The 26,339-nt window shown below is 43.4% G+C and overlaps 1 protein-coding gene across 4 annotated transcripts in view; it reads right to left on the bottom strand.

Moving 5' to 3' along the window:
* Nucleotides 1-26,339, bottom strand: part of INPP5B (inositol polyphosphate-5-phosphatase B) — a 2,334,801-nt gene that overhangs the window by 55,010 nt on the left and 2,253,452 nt on the right. For all 4 annotated transcript variants that reach the window (XM_044083533.1, XM_044083543.1, XM_044083552.1 and 1 more), the window contains 2 exons: nt 18,842-18,969; nt 2,902-3,013 (listed from right to left, as the gene is read on the bottom strand). In XM_044083533.1, coding sequence (XP_043939468.1) covers nt 2,902-3,013; nt 18,842-18,969 — 240 coding nt within the window. The remainder of the gene's footprint in view (nt 1-2,901; nt 3,014-18,841; nt 18,970-26,339) is intronic.

Genomic DNA, 26,339 nt, shown 5'->3' with positions numbered 1-26,339 from the left:
ATGAAGTAGGTACTGAATATTTTAAACAATATTTGATTAATTGCATCACAATTTCTACCATGATAAAAATAATACATGCTTATTGTTAGAACTGGTGTTAGAAAACAATGTCCAAGTTTAATTTCAGACATTATCAGGAAATTGAAGAAGTTTTTGGACAGTGGGACCCAGAATTACTAGCAAACCATCTGTTTCATAATATTGTTTAATACAGGAGATCTGCAGGCAACCTTTTCTTTCATGGAAAAGTTTGTGCTTTGACTCTGATGTTTCTATTCAAGCCCTTAATCAGACCACCCCTTTTTTGCTTTTTTTTATATTAGTTCCTCAGGGGACACCATTATTTTTACTTTTTTGGGTGCAAGTTTACATTTACATGCTGTCAATAAGAAATTTGAAACTAAAATCTACTGGAAAGAAACGCTTAACAGTTATTTATTTTATGGTAGCAACCATCCTGTCTTTATAAAGAAAAATATACCTAGGGGCAGCTAACATAAACATCAAAGCTTACCACAAATGACAATGGTTTTAGGATGGAAGCATTTACTATTGTCAAAATCTTTACTGATAGAGGATATAATCCCAAATTTTTATCTGAAGTTGCTAAAGAAATTACAGATAAAAGAGCTGCTTTTTTTCCCTCCTTTTAGCAGAAAACCTTTTTCTTCAAGAGTCAGAGGAGAGGATGAAATTACCAACAAAAATAGGGTCTATATTAGATCAACGAAGTGTTAATACTTTGAATGGTCGCATATCGAACCGAAAACAGCGAACGCTGAAAATAGCGAAGCCGCACAATAACCAAATTTTTTCCTAGGGAAAGAATTTGGTTGTCCGTTTCTGTGGCTTTGCTATTTTCAGCACTGTGGTGGAAAGTTACGGGTTGGGTTCAGGTAAGTGTGCGACTGTGTGGACGTTAGGGCGGGGTACGTGAGTTAGGGTTAGGGCGCGGGTGAGTGTGCGATAGTGATAGACTTTAGGGCTAGGGTGGGGTATGTGAGTCAGGGTTAGGGTGTGGGTGAGGTGAGTGTGCAATAGTGACAGACTTTAGGGTTAGGGCGGGGTATGTGAGTTAGGGTTAGGGCGCAGGTGAGGTGAGTGTGCGATAGTGATGGAACTTAGGGTTAAAGTTTGGGTTAAGGACAGTGGATAGATAGTACTGTATGTACAGTTTAGTGTAGGGTCAGATGTAGGATTTTAAGTGTATGTGTGTGGATTGTTGTTTTTTTGGGGTGCTTGTGTTGTGTGTGTGCTTCTCGGACCAGTGAATTTTTTCCCAGGGGAAAAAAGTCGCTGTTCTGAGCTTTCGATGTTTTTAGATTTCGTGGTTAGAAGTTTGAGGTTGTTGTATTTGATGATGAGCTGTTTCATTAGACTGATATAGACCCACAGAAATATATTTGTCTTGGAATTACAGTTAATAGCACTAGTATTAAGGAAATTATCACTGACAAATGGAAGATTTTAAGAGGTAATTATGGGTTAAACTCAGTAATTGCTTAACAATTATTTTTTGTCTATAAAAGAGGGACTACTTTAAAAAATCTGATGCAAAAAGACAGTACTAAGTTAAATTTGCCCCAGTTGACAAAAGCAAAGCCACTTACAGGTGTGAAGAATGCACTTTCTGCAATTATATTACTGAAGGACCTTTTGTGAATTTTGAGCAATATACATCAGATTTTGTCCATTCCTTTTCATTAAACATGCAATTCGACTGGGGTGGTTTATGTAGCTGTGTGTTCAAGGTTGATGTTTTGGATTACCTTTAAAATGTCGAAAGCACATACACGAAATGTGCACACCACCGAAACGTTTCCGCAAAACCTGTACTGCCGAATCTTCCAAAAATCGAAAAAAAATCTAAATTTCTGACCGCACCACACCTCCAAACAAGTGCTAACATGGGTCAAAAAGGGGGCGAGATTTTGAGGTTCGGAACATCAGCATTCGAGGTTTTGAGAAGATGGAGTTCGGAATTTGTGGATGCAGTTTCGATGTTCCGACCGTTAACATTTTGAAGGTAATCCAATGTTTTTACATAGAGATAATCACCAGTAAACTGTCAAAGAAAAATTAAAGAACATATTTATTCTATGCAACACAAAGAATACAATGATTTTGTTTAGACATACCAGGGACTGTGACAAATGTGATAGGTTTTATTTCTCAGTTTTGGACCATGAACCAGTTGATTATAGAGGGGGAAACTTTAAGAATAAGCTGGAAGCTAGGGGAACCAGAGGACAGATATGTCTGCAGTTTCACATACTGAATGAAACAATAAATATCAGATGTGTTTAAAAAAAGAGGATAAAGAAAGAATGTTGACATCATATTTTAATATTTATGTTTACCACTTTAAGTTTCCATCAGTGAAGACATAATGCTGTTGCTATGTGGAAGCCCAGTTTACATTGGGTGAAAGTGCTCATCAAACTATGTGAACCATTTGCCTGTATGTATTTGTTTTCAATAAAATCTCAGATGAAAAAAAAAAAAGAAACGGATTCCTGGAAATTCTTTTTAATAAAAGGACTAATAGGAAAACTGCACTTTTGCTGAGTTAAGTAGCCTCTGAAAATAGTTTCTTTTACAGCTGTAACTGTTAGTCCCCAAGTCCTATCTTAGGGCTGGGAATCTTACTGCCTCTCACAAGTGGATTCTAATTATTATCTTCTAAAACTTGATATGCAGAGAGCTTGAAGTCTTTCTACATTTTTTATTTTTCAATTCTGGTGCTTTCCTGTTTTTTTTTCTGTTAGTCTCAAATGCAATTCACTGACTGATATTTCATATGGGAGCTGATTACTGATAAGTATGCAATGGCACTTCTCACAGTTGTGAGGCAGAGAATACATGCAATACGTACAACACAACATAAACTAACTCTCTTACCAAGCATATGTTCATCCAGGTTATTACGAGATGCATTTCCAAGAAGCTCTCGTAGGAAAGCTGTCAGGTATTTGAAAACATTCTGATGGCACTGAGGTAGTCTACAGATAATCTGTGTAAGAAAAGTAAATAATTATTAGTAACTTTTTCATTAACTGCATGTATATACATACAAGAATGACCATTCTGTAACTTACTTTGTTGCTCTTCTGGCTCCATGCTGCAAGAGCAAGACCAGCTTTTGCAAGTCCTGACAATTCAACAAAAAGGCAGCAGATTCCGAATGTCACTGTCACACCTTTAACACATTTACTTTAAGGGAACTGCTTCCTGCACCTCCCGCTCTTCTGCCACTTACATATACTTATGTCAAGATGGCTCCACCATAGAGTAGGGATACACCTACCTTGGAGAGGGATGAATTCTACCTTACCAAGGTATAGCAGACTCAGACTTAGCTTGTACTCCTTCCTTTTCACATGTTCAATTTCTGCTATTCTAAGGACCACAACAACAATCCTGAGAATTTCAAAAAGGATCCACTCTTTACCCACTCTTCCAACGTACCAATGTTCTACCCTTCTCGAACACTTCTAGTTCCCAAGAAACATGTCCAGAAACCAACATGGGATAGAGCTACACCCAGCAAACAAATAATCTTTCTCTTTAATTGACAAAACAAGAAGTAAACATTGAAAAAAATCTGTGTATGGTCCAATCTGTCCAAAACTTTTAGTTATGTACTCACCATAACTTCAGATGTTTGGGATCCATCTCGCCTACATTCTGACTGATGGGTTCGGAGCCGATCCCTCGGCTCCGACTCGGCACGCTTATGCCAAAGAGCGAAGTCTCTTATTGGCTGAGCTTATTATATCCCAGGATGCACCACTACCATTCCCCCAGATCTAGTTTGTCCGCATACATGCACACATGCATACCCTGCTTATATAACATCGTCAGATGAAACAAGATAAAACAGTAGAACTCAAAACCGTTCAATCTCTTCTGATCTCCAAGGCAGGGGGAAGGAGGGTGGGTATTAGGAATGTAGGCGAGATGGATCCCAAACATCTGAAGTTATGGTGAGTACATAACTAAAAGATGTTATGTGATCCTATCTCACCTACATTCTGACTGATGGGACAGCGTCCCTAGCACCTGAATCCTGGGTGGCTCACTGGAAAACACTCCTGAGTACCGTGGAACCAAATGATGCTCGTCCTTTAGATGCCACATCCAATTTGTAGTGGGAAATGAAAGTGTGCGGATTGGACCAAGTAGCCGCAGCACAGATTTCCGATATAGCGAGCTTGGAATGAAAAGCTATAGAAGTAGCCATAGCTCTGGTAGAATGAGCTTTGATAGATGTTGTAAGTTGCTTATTCGAAGAAGAATAAGCCTGAGTTATGCAATCTCTGATCCATTTTGAGATAGTAGCTTTTGTGATGGTTTGGCCCCGTTTATTATCTGAGAAGGACACAAACAACTGGTCTGACTTACGAAGTTGCTGAGTCCTGTCTAAATAGAAGCGTAATTGCCTGTGAACATCCAATTTATGAAGAGTGTATTCTGCTTCATTGGAGAATTTTGGGAAGAAAACTGGTAGCTCTAGAGATTGTTGTAGGCAGAAACTAGAACAGATCTTTGGGACAAAGGATGGATTAGGCCTAAGTGATACTCTATCCTTGTGGAAAATCAAGTACGGTGGCTTAATAGACAGGGCTTGAAGCTCTGAAACTCTTCTTGCAGAAGTAATTGCAACTAAGAAGGCAGTTTTCCAAGACAGATATTTTAACTCGCATGTAGCAGCCGGTTCGAAAGGGGGAGATGTTAATGCGAAGCACCAAATCAAGATCCCACGGAGGTGCAGGATGAAAACTGGAGGTCTTAATAGGCTCGCACCTTTAATGAAAGTTTTGCATAGTCTGCAGCTCATCAAAGGAGGATCCATGGATTCGTGGAATTTAGAGATAGCTGCTAGTTGGACTTTAATAGTTGAGACAGAAGATCCCTGATTAAACAGGGATGTTAAGAATTTCAAGACCTCTGGGACAGGAGCAGTGATAGGGTCTAAGCCCTTGAGTTGAGCCCAGATAGCAAACCTCTTCCACTTACTAAGGTACAATTTGTTAGTGGTGGGTTTGTGGGCAGAAGATAAAATGTGAACAACTTCCGGGTCTAGTTTGTGCCTTCTGACTAAAGTCGGAAGTGGAGGAGCCAAGCTGTCAAATTCAAAGATTGAAGGGACTGATGCCGATGTCCCGACTGATGGATTAACAAGTCCGAATTAGGTCTAAAGTCCACGGATCGTCCACTGCATGCTTCTTCAGGTAGGGAAACCATACCTGACGAGGCCAGTATGGGGCAATCAGTATCATTGAAGACCCCAGTTGAGAACCTTTTGAATAACTCTGGGAAGAAGCGGAATTGGAGGAAAGGCATAAAGTAGCCCTGTTGGCCAAGGTTGTGCTAGAGCATCCATGGCTGGTACTCCCTGATGTGGGATCAAGGAGAAGAACCTTTGGCACTTGGTGTTCAGTGGAGTTGCAAATAGGTGCAGCACGTCCCCATCTCCTGAAAACCTGAGCTGCTACTGTTTGGTTTAGAGACCACTCGTGAGGAGAGAGAATTGTCCTGCTCAATTTGTCTGCCAATATATTTGACTTTCCGGGATGTGGGTCGCTACCAAGAAGCGGTTGGTAGCTACAGCCCATTCCCACACTCTCATGGCCTCTCTGCAAAGGGGTATGATCTGGTCCCTCCTTGTTTGTTCAGATACCAAACCACCGACATGTTGTCTGTGTGGATGGCGATGATGCCCTGAGGAAGAAACTTGTGTAAGGCTTGTAGGGATAGAAGTACAGCCCTCATCTCCAACACGTTGATGTGGAGAAGAGCTTCGTCTGGAAGCCAGGAGCCCTGAACTAGCCTGCCCAGACAATGCCCCCCCCCACCCTATCTGGGAGGCATCTGTCGTCAGGGTAACCACTGGAGAGGGGAGAACAAAGGGTTTTCCTTGATCCAAATTGGATGTCTGAAGCCACCAGCGAAGGTCCCTTTTGCATATTTCCGTAATCATGATGTGATGATTGAGGGGAAGATCCTGAAAGGACCATTGAGTTGACAAGAGCCACTGAAGAATCCTCATGTGTAATCTTGCCAGAGGAACTAAAAGAACCGTGGCAGACATTGAGCCTAAAACTTGAAGAACCATCCTGGCTGGGGCTTTGGATCTCGAGATCAGAGCTTGAACTTGGCCCTGTAAAGTTTGGATCCTTTCGGCAGGAAGAAAGACGCGCATCAATCTTGAGTCTATCTCGGCTCCTATAAACTTTATGCGTTGAGACGGCAGCAAGACAGACTTTGACCAATTGAATGTAATCCCCAGGGAAATACCCAGGGAGATGGTGGCTTTGAGGTTGTCCATTAGCAGATGCCTGGTGGTGGCAGTCAGGAGCCAGTCGTCGAGATAGGGAAACACTTGGAATCCAAGACTTCTCAGGTGAGCCGTCACTACTGCCAAACACTTGGTGAACACCCTGGGGGCTGTGGTGAGACCAAAGGGCAGAGCGCAAAATTGGTAATGACTGACTCCCAGGCTGAAGCGCAGGTACCTCCTGGACGCCTGATGTATCGGTATGTGATAATAGGCGTCCTTGAGGTCTATGGAGCACATCCAAACATCCTTCTCCAACAATGGGAGAATGGATTGTAACGTGACCATTCGAATTTGGATTTCGTGACGGATTGGTTCAGTCTGCTGAGATCTAATATTGGTCTCAGGTCCCTGTCTTTTGGCACTAAAAGAACCTGGAGTAATTTCCTGATCCGATCTGGTCTGTGGGGACCGGTTGGATGACTCCTTTTTCTAGCAGCTTTAAAGCTTCTGCGGCTGCCATTTCCCTTTGACTGGGTGGAGGGTCCGGGATTCTTTGGACGGTGGGGGCAGTATGTGAATGGGATGGTGTAACCTCCGGCAATGATCCGAAGCACCCATCTGTCCTGAGTGATTGACTCCCAGGCTTTTAGGTGCTTGGCAAAACAACACCCGACTGGCTCCGGAGCAGCACAGCCGGGCAATCCCTCATGACGTGTGGGAGGCTGAAGAGCCACGAAAGGACTCGCGGTCTCCAGAATTGCGGCCCTCTGCCGCCTCTGGGACGGCGTCTCCTGAAAAATTTCCCGTCCTCTGCCTCTGGAAGGGGAATCTTCCTGCTGTTGGGAGAAAAACTTGCGAGATTTGCGGAACCACATTTTCCCACCTCCTTTAGCCTTGGGGTAAGGCCGAAAGGGAGTGGAATAACGGGCACCTATGGCAGATAAAGTTTTTCCCTCTTGCTCACAGCGGGTAAGGGTGTCTTTAACCTTGGGTCCAAACAATGAGGACCCATCAAAGGGAGCGTCGGCGAAGGAAGACTTGAAGGCCTCCGCAAACTGACACAAGCGGAGCCAGGCTTGTCTCCGTAGAGCCACGCCTGTGCCTGCCGCTCTACCCGCCCGGCCGCATAGGAAATGAGCCTCATGGACGAGTTAGAAATTGACGTAAGGATAGCCAACTGAGAGCTAACCGACTGGGCTAGCTGCTCAGGTAGGTTACCCGCGAGGGAATCTGACAACTCCTTGACCAGATCCCTCTGAAGCCTGGTAAAATGTGCCAAATAATTCAGAGACCTTAAAGTAAAGGCCGCTGAAGTCAGGGTGCGCTTCCGCACCTGTCCATACTCCTAGACTCCTTATTAGGAGGATGGACAGACGTTGAAGCCTCTGCCACGTCCTGTTGTGTAGCAGATGCCACCACCATGGCATCTACAGCCACGCCTTTAGTGAGGAACTCCTTCTCGGGGAGCAGACAAGAATTTATTTGGACGAGAAGGGACTGGTTCCACGGTATCTGGATGTTCCCACGCCCGACAAACCAAATCCAGAAGCTCGTCAAAGGCGGAGACACCCAGGAGGCGGAGGGCTGAGCCCCAAAGGCCTTGAGGAGCACTGACTCATCAGCAGAGGGGTTTGGATATCCAGCCGCCTCGTTGTTTGAGGATCTCTAAGATGTCTGCAAATGAGACATCATCCGAGGACGACTTGGGACCCTCTGCATCATCCAGATCAGTGTCTGATGTAATAGACTCGGGGAGTCCACGTGCTTCCTCTTGCACGATCTCTTCCTTGGGGTTCCTCCGAAGACAACTCCGAAGAACCCTCAGGAGGAGGGAACCCCACTGGGGTAACCTCAGGCCCCGGGCTCCGCTGACTACGGACAGGGAACTGCCAAAGACCCAGTCTCCACGCCCAGGGAAGGTGCCGGTAAAGCCGGAGAGATGGCGAAGAGGACTTGGCCAAGGCACTCCTCATGGCTCTGAAAGCCGGACCCCAGAATCCTGGGAGTGTCCGGTCCCCGAGCCGTGATAGCCGACGGAAGTCCCGCAGCCAAGCACCGAGGGGAGGCTCGGAACCAGCATAGGTCCCAAACATCACCCCGGGTCCAGCCGAAGAAGTCCGCGTACCAAACTCGGACCCGAAGGCCGGGTTGGAGTAAGGGTCGGAGCCGACCCTGAGATCTCCACCGGCTCCAATAGCACCTGCTCCGACGGAGCCGGCGGTCGGAGGAGGAATGGCAATGGGGTGGACCAAGGTCATCGGCTCCGAAGCCAACTGGGTCGGAACCGAAACAAATTTTGGAAGACTGGAGACTGGAACAGTCTTTGGAGCACCCTGTCTATATCAGAATCTGACATCCTCAAGACCGAGAGGAAACAGAACGGGTTCGAGCGGCCTCTCCAATGGCCCCAAAGGGCTAGGGGACCGGCTCGAGGCGACTCGATGAGTATCGGCGCCGAGGAATACATACCAGATTCCATCGGTGCCGAGGTGGGCTTCGGCGCCGAGGAGGAAGTGTCTGAGCGGGCAACCTTTGTCGGCTCCGAGAGCAGTGGAGCCGGCGAAGGTGACCCGCCTCTCGATGCCCCAGCCATCGGCTCCGAAGCCAGAGGAGTCGATACTGGTGGCATCGAGGCAGACCGTTCCGACCTCGGCTCCAAAGTCCTTGGAGCCGAAGGAGAGGCCTGCCTATGTTTCTTAGCGGTCGGATCCGACGGACTGGTCGGAACCGACGCCCTTTTCTTTTTGGCCGGAGAAGGAGAGGATGCCAAAGCTTCTTCGAAAGAAGGTTTAATTAATCCCTTAAGAATTAATTTATTTTTCCTCTCCTGGAGGACCCTTGAGGAAAAAGCGTGACATACGCTACATGATTCCTGTAAATGTTTTGCCCCTAAGCAATACACACAGAGCGAGTGATCGTCCGTGATGGACATTTTGAAACTACATTTAACACATTTTTTAAAGCCCGAAGGCCTAGGATTCTGAGACATTATGGAGGGATTTCAGTAATCTGACTGGAAGAAAAACAATTACTGCCCCTAAGTATAGGCTTACAGTTATCACTCGCAAATGACAGGACACTTTGAAACCCTTGAACACTTCCTGTATATAAGCTACCAAAAACTTTAAAGCCTTTTACTATATATAGAAGGGTTGAATAACCGGGAAGGCCCTAGATGAAAGGGGGGCCTACCAAACACGACCCAGTCACACAACAAAATTTCACAAGAAATTCAAACCAACCACACAACAATGTAAGAATAGCTGTTAAAACAGCTTTTTTTGAAAGAAAACAGCAAAACTGACAGAAAAGTTAGTCAAAAAATAACTACTCAGCTCAGCCAGCTCGAGACCACGTCTTTGCAGGTTAGCGGCAAACGAGTTCTGGGGGAATGGTAGTGGTGCATCCTGGGATATAATAAGCTCAGCCAATAAGAGACTTCGCTCTTTGGCATAAGCGTGCCGAGTCGGAGCCGAGGGATCGGCTCCGAACCCATCAGTCAGAATGTAGGCGAGATAGGATCACATAACATCTGTTGTTAACACAAGGTAAACATTGTGTACTGCTCATTTATTGAGGGTCTAGGCCATACAAATAAAAACATACCAGAAAGTATTGGTTAAGATGAGATGGCTGATGTCATATATCATAACCTGCTATTCCTTTCCATGCCAGTGGCATAGAGGGATAAAGACCTGACTATGGCCGAGGTGACCTGGACTTGATTAGCGGCTCAGGCACTGATGGAGCAGCAGGAAGGATGGGCATTACCTTGCTAGGTGGGGAGGAGCAGTCCTGTGGATGCCCCCCTGTGACAATCACTTGTGAAGGATGGGAATGTCCATGCTTGAAAGGTGTAGTCCAAAGGTAGGGATAGAGTGGAGACATGGCTGGGCCGCCATAGAGGGGGAATGAAATGCCAACCCCCCCCCCCCCAAGAAGCCCTTAAGCTCTGCACTGGCCCCAGTCATAACAGAAGAAGTCTTGGGGGGTGTAGTCGGTGGCTGGTTGACCTGGTGATGGACATGGGCGTACTGGGTAGAGTACAGACGAACTGAGGTAGTGGGGAGAAAAAAGGAGGGTGGGGAGAATCAGCTATTCTTGGAGAGCAAATTTCTCTACACTTTCATGCACTTAATATACTAAAACCCAGGGGAAAAGGAATGCCCTCCCCATTTAAAACTTTAGTGGCACCTATCTTGCTTTAGGCAACAGTGTAATTTAGCTATGTGGCACATGGCTGGAACATGAATCCTACTTACTGACATTTAAGATGACCCGCATGGTAGGGCATACACATAAAGCCATTTTACTAAAGCATCAGATTTTTTTTCTCAACAGATCTTGGACACAGCACATATCAATCACTGTTTGCTCAGCCATCTGAAGGTCAGATGGCCAGCTGATGGAAAAATACCATAAAAAGCAAATACCTATTTTGCTGCCTTTTCAGCTGTCGCCTTACTTGAGTGATATTTCTGCTGAGTTAAAATATGTTTTTTCTTTCAGCATACTTTAAACAAATTGCTTGTAAATAATGGTCTATTAAAGCAAAAGTAACACTGCAAAGTGGCTAATACCATAATGGATTAACATGCCTCCTTACCATACCTCTCAACTTTTTAGCACAAGAAATTTGTACAAAGTCTAAAATAATGGGGCAATAAAGACCCAAAAATAGGGACAGATTTTAAATATCGCTATTATAAACTTGGAAAGTTGCTACAGTAACAGAATATGTGTTGACGTGCATGTTCTGAAGGATATGAATTCTAAAACTCAAAACTATGTAATTATTTAGTGACTTCAGTAGTCAGTGTTTTGCCAGACCACACATTTTATGAAGAACAGACCTAAAATAATGAGGTGAAAATATGGACAGTTGACAGATATGCTCCTTACATACACCATACAATTTATGATGGAAAATTGTTCACACTGTGTGTTCACTCAGTTGACTTATATAGGTACTTTTTTTTAGATATATTTAAATTGGTTTCAGTGAATCATCTGACTAGTAGAAACTGCCAACCAGCCTTTTAGAGCAAAACTGTATACAACCGAGTTCCACTATCAGTTATAAATGACAGTTATGTACTTAACAGAATGACAGATCTAGGTTGTTTCATTTTCGTCTAGCTCAACATTTGGGTTTGTCAGATCTGATCGGATCCGACCTCAGTTCCTTCTCCCAGAACTTTGGATTCGAGACTCTGACTCCTCCCTTACCCACAATTCCCTTCTAATGTTGAAATTACCTCAGACTAAGTTTGCTGACTGTTTTTAATCATAGATAATCTATCTTGATAAGAACAAAAACTGTCAAGAAATAAAATAACTCATTAAGCATGCTAAACTTGGAAAGCTGACCATAAACAGACACGATCTTTGTTGAAGGCTGTCTTAGCACTCGAAGACTGTATACGGCAATCTGGAAAGGTGAAGGAGGGAGGGATGTTGAACCAGGTGAAAATGTAACAACATGGATCTACCGCTATGGTAAGTATATAACTTTAGTAACGGATGCTGTCTATTTTTGTCTGATTCAACGTTTGGGACAGATTCCCAAGCTGCCTGAAAAGGACCTGGGTGGTATGATGGAAAGACCTTCCTAAGGATGGGAGAGCCAAAGGATACGTGAGCTCTAGAGCGTACATCCAACTTGTAATGAGATATACAGGTACGAACTGTTGATCAAGTTGCTGCTGCACGAATGTCAAGAACAGGAACTCTTTCACGAGTGCTATAGAGGCAGCAATTCCTGATTGTAGAGACAAACCCCGAGTTTTACAAACAAAGGAAATGCAGTCTGCCAGCCACTGAGAAAATATAACATTTAAAACATGGTTTCCCAATTTTGTTTTGGGAAAGGAGACAAACAGTTGATCTGATTTTCTAATATCTTTGGTACCGTATAAGTAAAAGCTAAGGTGTAAAAAGAAAAATCCGCGGTATCCCTCGAAGTCTCAGAAAACCCAGTATGCAAGTGAAGTTTCTGCTTGGTTTAAAAGCTAAAGTGTCTGACAACATCTAATATATGAAGCATGTGTTCTCCTTTGCTACAGTAATGGGAGATAAATACTGGCAGATCGATGGATTGATTCAGATTTGCATCAGATACTTTTGGAAGAAAGGTAAGGTTCATTCTCAATGAAACTCTATCTTTGTGGAAGTTGAGAAAAGGTGGCATGCATGAAAGTGTCTTTAATTACGATAGTTGTCTAGTGAAGGTAATGGAAATCAGGAAGACAGTTTTCCAGGAAAAAAAAACTTCAAGCCATCCAATGCTGAAGGCTCAAAAGGTTTCTGAGCTGATGGCGGGAGTAACAATGTGACATCCCATGGAGGAACTGGTTCTCGAATGGGAGGCCTCAGTAAAAAGATTCCTCTGATAAAAGTTTTGTAAAATAAGCAATGGAAGAATCAGTGTGGCCTATGTGAAAATTTGTGGCAGTCATTTGATCTTTGATAGTAGAAAAACTGGAACCCTGGTGAAAATGTTCTAAAAGAAATTCCAGTATTGATGGGAAAGGAACAGAAAAATGGTCCAGCCTTCTAATGATGCTCAAACAGAAAATATTTTCCATTTGCTTTTCTAAGTCTTTTTGGTTAACTGCTTTGGAGAAGTAGAAATTATGGGAACTACTGAAGAAGACAGCCTGGCATTTCTGGCTATTGTTAAAACTGGAGAAACTATGCGGTTAATTTTAAGGTCTGAAGGTCCAGTAGACGGATCCCAGATGGGTGACCCAGAAGATCTGAAATGGGATCCAGCACCTAGGGAGGGTGTAGCAAAAGAGGCCAAAAGAAGGGAAACTAAACCGGACAAGGCCAGAACAGTTCAATGAGGATTGCCTTGCTCTTGCAGCTTGTGGCTTTCTGCACAAATTTTGTCAAAAGAGGTATTCTTGGGAATGCATAGAGGAGACCCTTGATCCAAGTGTTTACTAAAGCATTCTTTGGTGAGTGTCCCTGTAGAGTGATGAGGGCAAAGTAACTGCTGCACGTGTTGTGGATGTAGGAGGCAATTTGTTGAATTGTATTGATTTGATATCCTATGAATTCTAGTTGCTCTGTAGGGGGCAGTTTCCTCTTTGCATTACTGACTGTAATTCCTAACTGATCTGCAAGGTGAAGCAGGAAAGCTTGTTGCTGTAACAATTAGAAGCCAATCATCTAGATAAGGGAAAACCTGCCATAAACTTGGTGAACACCTGGGAGGCTGCAGTGAGACTGAATAGCAGTTCTCTGAATTGGTAATGATTGACTCTCAACAAGAATGGAGAAATCTCATAGATTGCTTTTGAATCTTTATATGTTAATCTTGGAGGTCTATAAAGCACATCCAATCATCCATCCTCATGGACTGTGCCGTGACCATTCAGAACTTCATCTGTTTGACAAATTGAATGAGGTAACATGTCCAATATTGGCCTACTTTGGAACTAAAAAGACCATGGAATATTCTCTGGATTCTAACTGGTCTGGGGGACTTATTGGATAACTCTTTTTCTATCAACTTTGAAACATCTATTGCTGCAGTTTCCAACTAACTTGGTAGAGTACCTGGAATCTTTACTCTTTTTGTTAGGTGGATACAAAAAGGGAATGGTATAGCCTCTGGTGATTATCCTTAACACCCACAAATTGTAAGTAATGATTTACCAAGCTTGTGGGTGCAAGGTCGAGTGCTCCTGGCTGCCTGTAGAGTATAGCAGGTGTGTAATCGCCTCAGGGGAGCTGGCTGGGTTTCTCAGTTAAGGAACCATGAAAACCTTGATTCTGCAGCCTGCGTCTGGGGTGACATTCATTAGAATTGCATCCTCCTCTACCTCGGGGAGAGGTCCATCCCCAGGAGTGTCACGGTGAAAACCCTCTGACTTCCTGAAGCACATTTCCTTACCTCCCTTTTAATTCCTGGTAAAGGATCTTTGTGGATCAGAAAAACATATACAGCAGACAGGGTCATACTATCTTGTTCACTCCTGGTAAGTATCTATTTTGCCTTGGGTCCAAACAGTGCAGAACCTTCAAAAGGGGCAATGATGTAGGATGCTTTAAAGCTTTCCAAGAAGTCACAAAACAGCATGCAAGTATGGAGATGCATGGTAATGCCTGTACCAGCTGCTCTTGCTATACCTTCTGCTGCATTTGAAAGCAGGCAGATGGCAGCATTAGATGCAGATTGTAGAGCAGACATTTGTGTGTCCACTATCTTTTGGACATCTGAGGGTAAGTTACCCAAGAGAGACTTGGACATAGGTTCATAGGTTCATACTAGGCTATCTGCCCTAGGGCATTTATAAGCCTAGCCAGAGTGTGTTTGGCTTTCGCCACCCATTTTAAATTTATTTTGCTATGCCCTTTTTCGAGGTTAGTATACTGTGCCTCTGTCTAACAGTGACATAGAAGTGGTACCCGGGGTAAACCTACAATCTCCCATCCACTCATCAAGATTCCTCTTGAAGAGAGTCAATGAGGGACTCTGCCTAACCTGGACTGGGATTTTATTCCAGAGTGAAGGGGGCCTCTGGGTTATGAATCTGTCCCTCCAGCATGTCCTATTTATTTCAGTGCTGAAGTTCAAGTCTCTCGAGCACGTAGCTCAATGGGATTTGGATTTTCTGAGGTGCAGCATGTCCATTAATTCCGGGTTGGACATGGCTTTATACGTCAGGCACAGATCGCCTCTGAGCAGGCGGTATGCCACTGAGTAGAGCTGGAGTTTTTTTAACCGGGCAGCATATGGCATCTGTTTGAGCCCTTTGATCCTCTTGGTGAGGTACTTTTGGGGTCTTTCCAGTTGCTGCAGGTGTCTGGTAAGGTACATCCCAAAAGGGCATTGTACTCAATTATGGGCCTGATGAGGGATGAGTAAAGAGGCACGATGACCTCTCCTGATCTAGATGTGAATCCCTTCATGATTAGGTGGGCTATATAAAATGTTTTTCTAACCACTTTGGCCACGTGGTTGTCAAATGAGAGATTGCTATCAACTTGGGTCCCCAGGTCCCTAATTACTTCTTCTGTACTTAATGGATTACCACCTATGTGGTAATTTGTGGCACTTTGTTTTGCCAAAGGGATGACTATACACTTTTTGGCGTTTAGCTTGAGGCCATGGCTCTGGCACCAGTTGTCTGTTTCTATGAGGCCCTTTTGTAGGATGCTTGTGTCGGCTGGAGAGTCAATTATGGCACCTAGTTTGCAGTCATCTGCGAACTTGGTCAGCCACAGTCCTTCCATGTTGGCCTGTACCGCCGAGAAATATATACCGCACAAGAGAGGCCCCAGGACTGAGCCTTGTGGGATGCCACTTGTAACTGGTTTGGAGTCTGACATGGCTCCAGCAATTCTAACCATGTGGGTTCTGTCCTTGAGCCAGTTTGCAACCCATCTAGTGACATAGGGGTTTATATTTAAGCTGGTGAGCTTATCTATAATGCCCGAGTGGGGTATTGTATCGAAGGCTTTTGCGAGGTCCAGGTAGGCTGTGTGGACCACCTTCCCCTCGTCAATGGCCTTGGTAACTGTTTCAAAGAAATCGACCAGGTTTAAGAGGCAGGATCTGCCCTTAACAAAGCCAAACTGGGTAGGATCCAGTGTCTGTAGGTCCCAAATATCTTTATTTATGAGGTCCATGATGATCCTTTCCATAGCTTTGCAGACCAAGCTAGTCAGGCTTATGGGGCGATAGTTTCCAGGATCTGTTGAGGCACCACCTTTGTGGAGAGGGACCACTGTTGCTGTACGCCACTCTTTGGGTACATATCCTGTAGTAAGGCTAAGATTGAACAGTAGTTTTATGTTTGGGTTTAGCTCTTCTTGGAGTTCATGTAGGACGAGCCGGGACACCATCTGGTCCCATTGATGCTGTGTTTTTTGCTTTGGAGAGGGCGGCTCTTACCTGAGCATCTGAGATGTCAGGGGGGGCAGCACTCTGTTGGGATAGATATTTGCCCTTTTGGTGGGGAGGGGGGGGGAGAAGTTTGCACTGAACCTGTCAGCTAGGATGTTGGCAATGTCTGTGGGCTTGGTGTATTTTTTGTCATTTTGGACTAATTCTGAGCATATCTGGGAATTCCCACCCAGGTTCCTAACACAACTAAAGAAAGTCTTGTGATTATCCTTAGTGTCCTGTGCAATTTTTCTCTCGAAGCTGGCCTTAGACGATTTTATGAGTGCCTGTAGTTTTTTGCTAATACTGATCAGAGATGCCTTCCCTTTTTGGGATTTTGCTCTATCATGTAGTAGCTTCCTCCTTCTATTGTATAGTTTGTTTATGGCTGGGGTCCACCAGACAGGATGTCTACCTTTGATCAAGTCCATTTGGAAACAAGTCAAGTGAACAAAGTAATTCAGCACCCTGTGTGCAAGGGTTGCTGAAGCATAAGTCCATTTTTAACTAGTTTGTCCAAGGTCCTCGACTCTTTGGGGAATGAACAGAAGAACTCTTCTCAGACAGTTCTTTCTTTGTGGCTGCTGCTACCACCATGGCATCTACTTGAGGTCCTTTAGACCAGTGTTTTCTATTTTTTGGGGTTGCTAAGATTCTATGTTTTTAGGAACTGGCTCTGTAACATCAGGGTCCTTCCATGCCCTCTGTTCAGTAAGAGCTATACATGCATCAGGAAGTGGTACCCACCATACCTCTCAACTGTCCAGATTTTTGCCTAATATATTTGGTCTGTTCCACTTGTGGTTTTCTGGCAAATAATGGAGGACTGAAGTTACTAAATAACGACATACATTTGAGTTTCAGACTTGGTATACATCAGAAAATGCAGGCTAATACTAAAATACATTATTCTATCAAATTTTTAAATTTTATAAGAGCAATATTTAGAATTTGTCCCTGATTTTAGCTTTTGCTCTCCCATTATTTCTGGCTTTGCCCTGATTTCTTGTGCTTAGAGGTTGAGAGGTATGTGAACCACCCTGGATGCTGATGAGCCAGACCCAAAGGCTTCAAAGAACAAAGACTCATCCAGAGGAGTTTCAGTGGACCATCCCCCTTCTGCTGCATCAATTCTAGGACATCCCCAAATCTGACAACTTCCAGAGGGGATATAGGGGGTCCTTCTCCCTCATCCAAATCCGCATCCTCACTGACAGCCTCAGGAGAGGAGTATATATTTACTTCCTACCCTTTGAAGTAAAGCTGCTAATGTTAGCGGTATTCTGCCTCACTTCTAATAGCACTGTTGTAGTGTTGAAGTGTTTTTTATGCTTCTGATAAGAAAATAATATACCCTAGATCTACTCACCAAACACTGACAAAATTCATATGAAACTCTTCTTATCTTTTGGTTTCTCCTTTGTCCTTGATCTGTATGCCAGGCAGTATAAGATGACCTTAAAGCAACTGTAACATGTTGTGTGGCCTACAGACACTGCAAGGTTTGATTTGCTGGTCTCCTAAGCAGAAGGTATACGTATCATTTAGTATGAAAGCAGAAGTACAGAATACATGTGCCGTATTTGTCAAAATGAAGTATTTTCTTCAGAAACAGCTGAAGAATAAATACATGGCACAGATTACACCACCGAGGTCTACATGTTAATAAAACAGATGTGGTAAAAAAACATGAAGTAGGGAATGCATCGGAGTATGGGTGCACAGACAATGACAACGAAGACAATAATGATTAAGGTACAGGGGATGGGCAGCAACCAATCAATCAAATGAATTAATTAAACAAACAAACAAATAAATAAATAAAATTTCCAGAGTGCTGCTACATGGCGACAGCAGGATTCTAAGTAATTATGACTGCTGAGTAAGAAAGCATTAAAGAAAACCATTACCATTCGACATCTGTGCTACAGTACACCTGTAATATGTATAAAAGTAGTCTATAAAAAAAAAATTGGGAAATGTTTAAGACATTTCAGTCTTTAAATAACATTACCCTCTATATATCACTCTGCAAGGCATAACTATTTGAAATCCTACTATCACCATGCAGCAGCATTCTGGAAATATTATTTAATTAAGTAATTAATTAATTTGATTGCATTATTAACTGGAGATTCCATAATGGCTGCCACCCCCTGTACCTTTATCATGATCGTCTCCTTTGTCATGGTCTGTGCACCCATACTCAGATGCGGTCACTATTTCCTTTGTTGTCTGGTAGGTTTAATGTTACTAAAAATTGCTCTAGGCTTTCTTTTTATCATTCCTGTAGGACTAGTTTTGTAATACTGTATCACTGTATGAAACTGCCTATGGATGTAATCAAATGAATAGTGCTGACAACCATGAGATAGCCAAAAGGATGACAATACATGCTTGGCTAAATCCACCACTCACTGAATGGGACTGCTGGGACTGTGTTCAGGACACTGTCTTTGTGACAGTAAATTGTGGGGAGAGACGGATAGAGGGAGGGATCAAAGTCCCCATTGGGAATTGCATGGCGTACTCCTCCACAAAACATTTCAACATTTATCGAGAGCTATGTTGAACACTTTTGAACAGTAAGACCTTTAAAAGAAAGATTTTACACTCTACTGTACTGTAGAACACATCACTGAATGCACAGTAAAACATACCTGCTGTGCAGCCTGCAAGTTTGTGCAGCAGTCTAAACATTCTTGGTAGAAGCTGTAACAGACCACAGGTTCAGGAAGAGCCTCCAGGAACAGAAGCAGTGCCTCAGCTACTGAATGGGTGCTGCCAGCTGGAAAAAGACACATTAAGGAAAATGACGTACAACTGTACTACCTACGGCTGTGTCACCAACAGATTAAACATTTGGTTTGTTTCATTAGTAGAACACTTTGTTTCAGTTGAGATCTAAAACAATACAGGTTAAAACATCTGGACAATGAAAAAATATTGCTAGTGCTTACACAAACTTTGACCACAGCATTTTCCACTGGCTGATGACATGCTAGATGTGAAAATAAAATGATGCTGGTAATCCATTTGGCAAGAGTTTGCTTACAAACTGCCACCTCATCTTAGTTTAGGTCAATGATGGCAAATAACCGTTTGTCTTCCTAAACTCATTTACTGGCTTTAGGTGAAACCTGAGCTGGCAATGCACCATACAGAAAGTGAAGGTCCCTTTCCTCTGATTTTTGCACAACTGAAGAGAACAGGGAGATGGCATGACTAGTTCAGAAACAAACTTCTCAAGACACAATATGTTTTTTTTTATACATGAGGAAATTCAACTCTGAGATGCCAGGAATAAAGGTGGTGCTCAACAAGAAAAGCATCTTCCAAGAAGCAAACTTCAGTGGTGCCAGATCTGCTACATACCACCTCATTAGTCTTGAAGCTCAAATCCCACAGAGAGACACGGCTGTTCAAATGTGAGTGGAGATGCAGACCCCTTTAGAATGTTTGGTAAGGAGGTGCTGGACCACAGTGTTGGCTTCAAAAGGTCATGATGAGCGAGACAGATGACACATGTGCCTTGTCTGTAGACTGAAATAAATCACAATGAAAGCACAGAGATGCCTAATGGATACGGCAATGACATGCTAAGCCAGAGATTGTGGGTTCGAGTCCCATCTGGGGTGATATCATCTTGATAGAAGAAAATTCAGAATCACTTGGTGATGGTCAACAATGGTATTATTAGGTACAAAGCCATGCAAATGGAGAATTTTTTCCACTAATAAAGAATATTTGTTAGATGTTACATTTTTGGGCAGACTTTTTTACTAATGATACTCTTGTGAGAAGGTCTGGTAGGATAAGAGGGAATACAGCACAGCTGGCTATCACCTCAACCACAGTGGACCCTGATGGCTAAGGAAGAGACAGTTCTCCACATCACCATGGACCTAACAGATTACAACCATACCTTTTTTGGAAACCAGTGCTTGATGAGGATTTTATTTTTCTTTGGGTTGTGAATACCAGAATGATGTAGGGAATCAAAGTTCTTTCAGTCTCCCTTGCTACAGAATGGAGAACTCTTCCCCATCAAAATATCTTGCCCTACTAATCTGAAAAAAAAAACAGGGTAAGAACCACATTAACCCATCTCTCAGAAAGGTCAGTTCTAGACTGGCCCCCCCTAGGGTTACCACCTGTCCCACTTTGTGAGGGACAGTCCCTCTTTGGGCAGTTGTGCCCTGCAAAAAAAATTGTAAAAATGGCAAATGTCCTGAGATTTTAAGACAAAATTATTTCCTATATTTTATGTAACAGGTGCATAAAACTGTTACTCTGTATCTGAGACACATAAATGTTATACAAAACAGAATAAGCAACTAAAATGCTACAAGAATAAGTTTTTATTTAGGCAAAAAAGTGAAGTTTTGTCCTTTGTACTGGCCATGGGTATGTTTTGGCCTGCAAAATCTGACGTTTGTACCAAAAATGTCCCACTTTGGGCATTTGAAAAGGTGGCAACCCTAGTCCCCCCTTCTGGAAGATTCCAACTAGGTATGGCTCCTGCACTTGGCAATTTATGTAGAGTACTGGAGGAGTTGTTCAAGTAGTTCATGAGCACATGTTGAATTCTGCTGGGATGTAACCTGCAGCGAGACTGATGCACCTGTCTATCACTCAGTATCTCGCACACACTGCCACTAAGTACAGTTGATATGATTTATCATAGTAAGTTACTAGCCTAATGACCCTAGGGCCCTTAAAAGCCTAGCCAAGTTCTACCCTTATTTCCATGATCACTGCCTAGTGCCCCTGTCCAAGAGGACACAGGTGGAACCCCAGGGTGAATTTATGGTTACCCATCCAGTCATCCAGATTGTGTTGGAAGAATGCCAATGGGGTGCTGTGTTTGACATGAAGTGGGAGTCTCTTCCAAAGGTGTGGTAACTCTGGGAGACAAATCTGGCCCTCAAGCAGGTTCTATTACTGTCACATACCAGGTTAAGGTCTTTAGAGTGAGTAATCGTTGTACTATTTGACTTCCGGAGATGCAGCATTTCTAATAAATCAGGGCCAGAGACTGTCTTGTATGCAAGGCAGAGATCGCGCCTCTGAGTAGTCTGTATGAAACAGAATAAAGTGACAGTGATTTCAGTTGATACACATTGGACAGATGCTGAAAACCTAGAATTTTCCTTGTGAGGAACCTTTGTGGTCTCTACAATTGTTGTAGGTGCTTGTAATGGTACACACCAAAAGGGGCGTAGTACACAGTTATTGGTCTGATGAGGGAAGAGTACAGGGAGGTTATAACATCTTTTTTTCTGGAGGCAATACCCTTACTTATGAGATAGGCAATATAGAATGCCTTTCTTACCACTGTGGAGACATGGTGAACAAAGGTAAGGGTGCTGCCAACGTGAGTGCCCACGTCTCTCACCACTGACTGCGTACTTAAGGTGTTGCTATTGATGTGGTAGTTAGCAGGAATATTGCCCTTACCGAAATGGATAACACATTTTTTGCAATGAGTTTAAGACCATGATTTTGGCACCAATCATTTGTTTGTGTAAGGTCGTCTTGTAGGATGTTGACATCATTTGGAGATTCTATAACCTCTCCCAGTTTGCAGTCATCAGCAAACTTTCAGCCACAGACCTTTAGTTTTTGCTTGTACTTCAGAGAAATAGATTCCAAACAGTACAGGTCCCAGGACTGATCCCTGTGGAACACCACTGGTTACATGTCTGCTGTTATAGGTGGATTCTCTTATCTTGACTATATGGGTTCTATCAGTGAGCCAGTTAGTGACCCATCTAATGATATAAGGGTTGACACCTAGCCGGGTGAGTTTGTCAATGATGCCTGAGAGGGGGACAGTGTCAAATGCTTTAGCTAAGTCTTGATTGGCCTGTATGCACAGATTTCCCCTCGTCCTGGGCCTTGGTGACTGTCTCAAAGTTGTCCACCAGGTTTAAGAGGCATGATCTCCCTTTGACAAATGCAAACTGAGTAGAGTCAAGTGTTTGGGGATTATCTATACCTTTGTTGATAAAGTCTATGATGATTCACTCCATGACCTTGCAGATAAGGCTAGTCAAGCTAATAGGTTTATAGTTCCTGGGGTCAGTGGAAGCACCACCCTTCTGCAAGGGAATAATAGTGGCCATTTTCCATTCAGCTGGGATGAAGCCAGTACTTAAGACTATGATTGAAAAGAGTACTTAATGGTGTTGCTAATTCTTGTTGGAGTCCATGTAGGACACAGCCTGGGATGATATCAGGTCCCATAGATACTGTGTCCCTGGCCTTACAGGGGGCGTAAATTACCTGCTCTTTAGACATACAAGGTAGGGGACAGGTGGCAGGGATGTCATGGGGCACGTGTGGGGGAGATAGGGGAGTGAAGTTTTCACAGAATGGCCAACAGGTTAGCTATGTCCACAGGCTCAATATAAGTGGTATCATTAACTACCAGTTCGGCACAAATCTGGGCCTTCCGTTTTAGGTTACAAATGCAACTACAGAATGCCTTATGGTTGTCTTTAGTTGAGGAAGCTAATTTGGATTCATAGTTTGCTTTGGAGGACTTCACAAGAAATATTTTCGTTTGTATGTCTTCTTGCTTGTTAAGGTACCATATGGAAAAATGGTCAATGGATTAAGCTAGGAATTAGTCAGAAAGCAGCTTTATGTCCAAGGCCTACAGGGCCAGGAGAACTCTCACAACTTAATAAGCTGATGTGGAGGCACCACTCAGAAAAAAGACATCTTCTAGTGAACCGCACTGGAACTATAGTGAACTCCCAGCCTGCCAACAAAGTATCTGACATCAACATGTGAGACACATTAAGCTAGAAGATTGGAACGTCCACTTAGAGACTGGTGTAGACTGTTTATAACTCCTGGGAGGGTGTCTGACACCAGACGAATATTCACTATCATGTGATGGCTCTGCAATGAATGCAACACTCTCATTGTCTGGCATGCAAAATGGCTCCATGAAGACTATGGTGGACATTAACCCAGAAGGCACAGGAGGGTTGGAGTCTTGACCCTCTATTTTACTCTAACCAAGGCTACCAAATGCATGACCTCCTAGGTCCTCTCCATGGGCAGGAATGACCAACACCGCAGTATGTGCAGCTTTATTCCACTGAGTGCTGCCCTCTGAGATGTGATCAGATTGGCTAACTCACAGTTTATGGACAGTCACAAGAAGTCCACTGATGGAGCCACCAGGACCCACTGGATCAGACAAAGAAAAACATGGATTATTTTTTTCTATAAGAATACTTCAGCTACCACACTTGACACCTTAGTAAATATTCTGAGTATGCAGGAAAATCCAGAGGCAGTATTTTGTATTCAAAGTTAGTGATGTGCCCGAGTGCCCTCTTTATGCTCTGTGGCACCATCCTACTTCCATTCCTGACTGCAGAGGCACATTACTTCCTGGATGGCATCATCTGGAACATGATACAAAGGATGTGCTTGTTGAAGTTGCTAAGGTCCAGGATGAAATGGATACTGCCCATCTTCACTATATGACAGGATGAGAGCAATACCCATGGCCTGATTCTAAAGGATAGATGATCTTTACAGTTCCGCCAAGAAGCAGAATTTCGGCTTGTCCCAATACTGCTGTTGAGACATCTTGGGCCTTTCTAGGTGTAAAACTAACAGCTCTAAAATAGTTTTAACTAGAGAGTTACCTCGCCACCACCAGCCCAGACAATAGTCAGGTTTGCAACTACCAGGATGACTGAGATGTCCTCTTCTGCAACACAGCCAACGTCTGAGGGTTAAAGGCTGTGTGATGATGAAGTGCCACTACTGGTCCTAAAGAAGGTTCTGTTTATCAGGCCAAAATGACAAGGAAGAGGTGGGATGGAGGAATGGCTTAAATCAGATCATCTACTAGGTGTAAAGACAAATGACTCAATAAAAGTTTCCCCTTGAAAGGGGCATCCAAGAAGTGCTGCCCCAGCTTCTCCATAAGAGAGGACTGTCTCAGCCAGGCCATCCAGCACATACATATACTTGATTCTGCAGCCCTACCCATGGCATCAGTGCAGTCAAAACTGCAGAGAACCACGTGGAAGCCCACCCTGGTGGGAGTTAGGGTCTGAGACTTGACCATTTCCTTCTTGAACCCAGAGTACTCTGACTGGGAAATAAAAAAAAAAAAAGCTTAGTCCATTGGAGAAAACTGCATCCTGGACAATGAGATGAAAAGCTGAGTGTCTTAAGCATGATTGTGGCACAGGAGAAAATTATTATATCAGCCTGACTCAAGACTTTGAATCCCTTATCTGGCAGTGAGGTGGTGAAATGCTATGGTCTCTAGGCTTTGCTATGGATCAGTGGAATTATAAAGAAACCTACCGTCTGTGATCCACAGGGCAAGTGGAGTGTATCTGCTTTCTTGGGTGCTACAGTAAGAGCATGCTGGTGCTTCCAGGCTGCATAATGGGCATCCATACTGACCATCTCCATAACCGTGTATTTATGTATTTACTTTCACATTTGTTGACCGGGTTAGTCCAACTGGGCAGGAGGCCCTTTTTCAGTGGAGGCCAGAGGAGAAAGGCTCCAAATTAAGCAAAATGTCAATAAACATTCTATACAAAGTTGATACACTTCAGTTGGTTATGAGCAAGTACAGTTACAATGTTAGACAGACACTATCATATATAGTAAAATAATTTAGGTGAAAAAATACTATATACAAATATTAAGCAATAACGTTCTACAGTGTAATAGAATACAAAGGAAATAAACTTAGCCTAGGAAAATGGGAGACCAGTAATAGTTTAGTATAAAAGAAGAGATGGAGGAAGTTGGTAGATAATTAGTAGGAGGTTTAAGTTAGGTCATAGCATAAACATAACCATGAGTTAAGCAAGTGGGCTTTTAGCTCTTTTTTGAAGAAATTAGTGCTGGTAATAGAATGCAAGCATAGAGGTAATTTGTTCCAAGTGTTGGCTAAGGAGTGGCTGAATAGGAGTTTGCCAATGTTTTTCTTTGGCAAGTACACCACTAGAAGGTGCTGCTGTGACCATGATGATACACGTTTCTCCTCCTTATCCAGACAATCATTTGCACATTTCTAGGTGAGACATGAGAGACATAGGTCAGTCCATGACAGGCTTTATGAACCTCAAGGTTTTTCTGGTCATTTGGGAGGAGTGAGCTGAAGGGTAGGTACGTGTTATTGCTCTCATTTTTTTTTTTGAGAATGATAATATCCATGTCCTTGGCCTCTTCAAAGGAAGCCTGAGGGTGAGGGACTCTTCCATCCTTCTTACCAGCTCCATCTCATGCACAACTGACGCATCTTAAGTCAAGCTTAAGAAGGATCTGCAGCAAGTGATGACCGACTGAGATCAGCACAGAGGGGTGCTCCTGCACGAGGCAGCAAGGTGATATGGAAGAACTGCATCAGGCTAGGTGCAGGCATTAGGCCATGTTCCTTAATGTCACCCTGCATCCCTATGGACAGGTACCACTAAACAGCTGCCTGAACTTGAAGGCCTGAACCACAAATCTTAGCGTAGAAAGACTCCGTTAACTTCTTACGATCAGGCTTTTGAACTCTAGCGGCCTTGGGAGAGATCAAGGGAGAAGAGTTTTCAGCCCTGTGTATCACTAACCTGAGACTGTATGACTCAAGAGGTCACTCAGCAAGATTAGGATAGTCACAAGTACGGTCTTGTTGAACATTCATTGGATGTGAGGTACCTACACATCACAGGAGAAGTCAGGAAAGCATCTCCTCTGAAACCCTTCTAATCCACTTAAACAAAAGATATTTAGGAGCTTGAGCCTTCATTAGTCAAGGATGAGCTCACCATATGTTGGTAATGGAAAGGCCACTGAAGAACTCACCAAAAGAGAAAAATGCCTACCAGCCACACCACTTATTCAGCTTTCTAAAAGGCTCCAAGAGAATTCTGGGGTAGTGCAATGGTCTGTGCACTAATATCTCCAAAATGAACTTTTAACCATTACCATCCTCTTAGCATTTTCCCCTATGAAATCTGTTGTTAGAAGATAGTGAATTGCTGGTTTGTATGGCGGTTTTTCATGTCACACTCCTTTACCAGGCAGTAGAGACAACTGCGGTGCAGATCATATCTTGCAATCTACTGGCCACAAGGATATTCACAAGGTTCAGTTTTAAACAGCAAACAGAAG

The sequence above is a fragment of the Protopterus annectens genome, chromosome 1.part1 (genome assembly GCF_019279795.1).
Source record: "Protopterus annectens isolate FY-2018-M chromosome 1.part1, PAN1.0, whole genome shotgun sequence".
In the NCBI taxonomy this organism is placed as follows: Eukaryota; Metazoa; Chordata; order Ceratodontiformes; family Protopteridae; genus Protopterus; species Protopterus annectens.
Note: the sequence above shows the minus strand (reverse complement) of the source record. Positions and strands in the feature narration are given on the sequence as shown.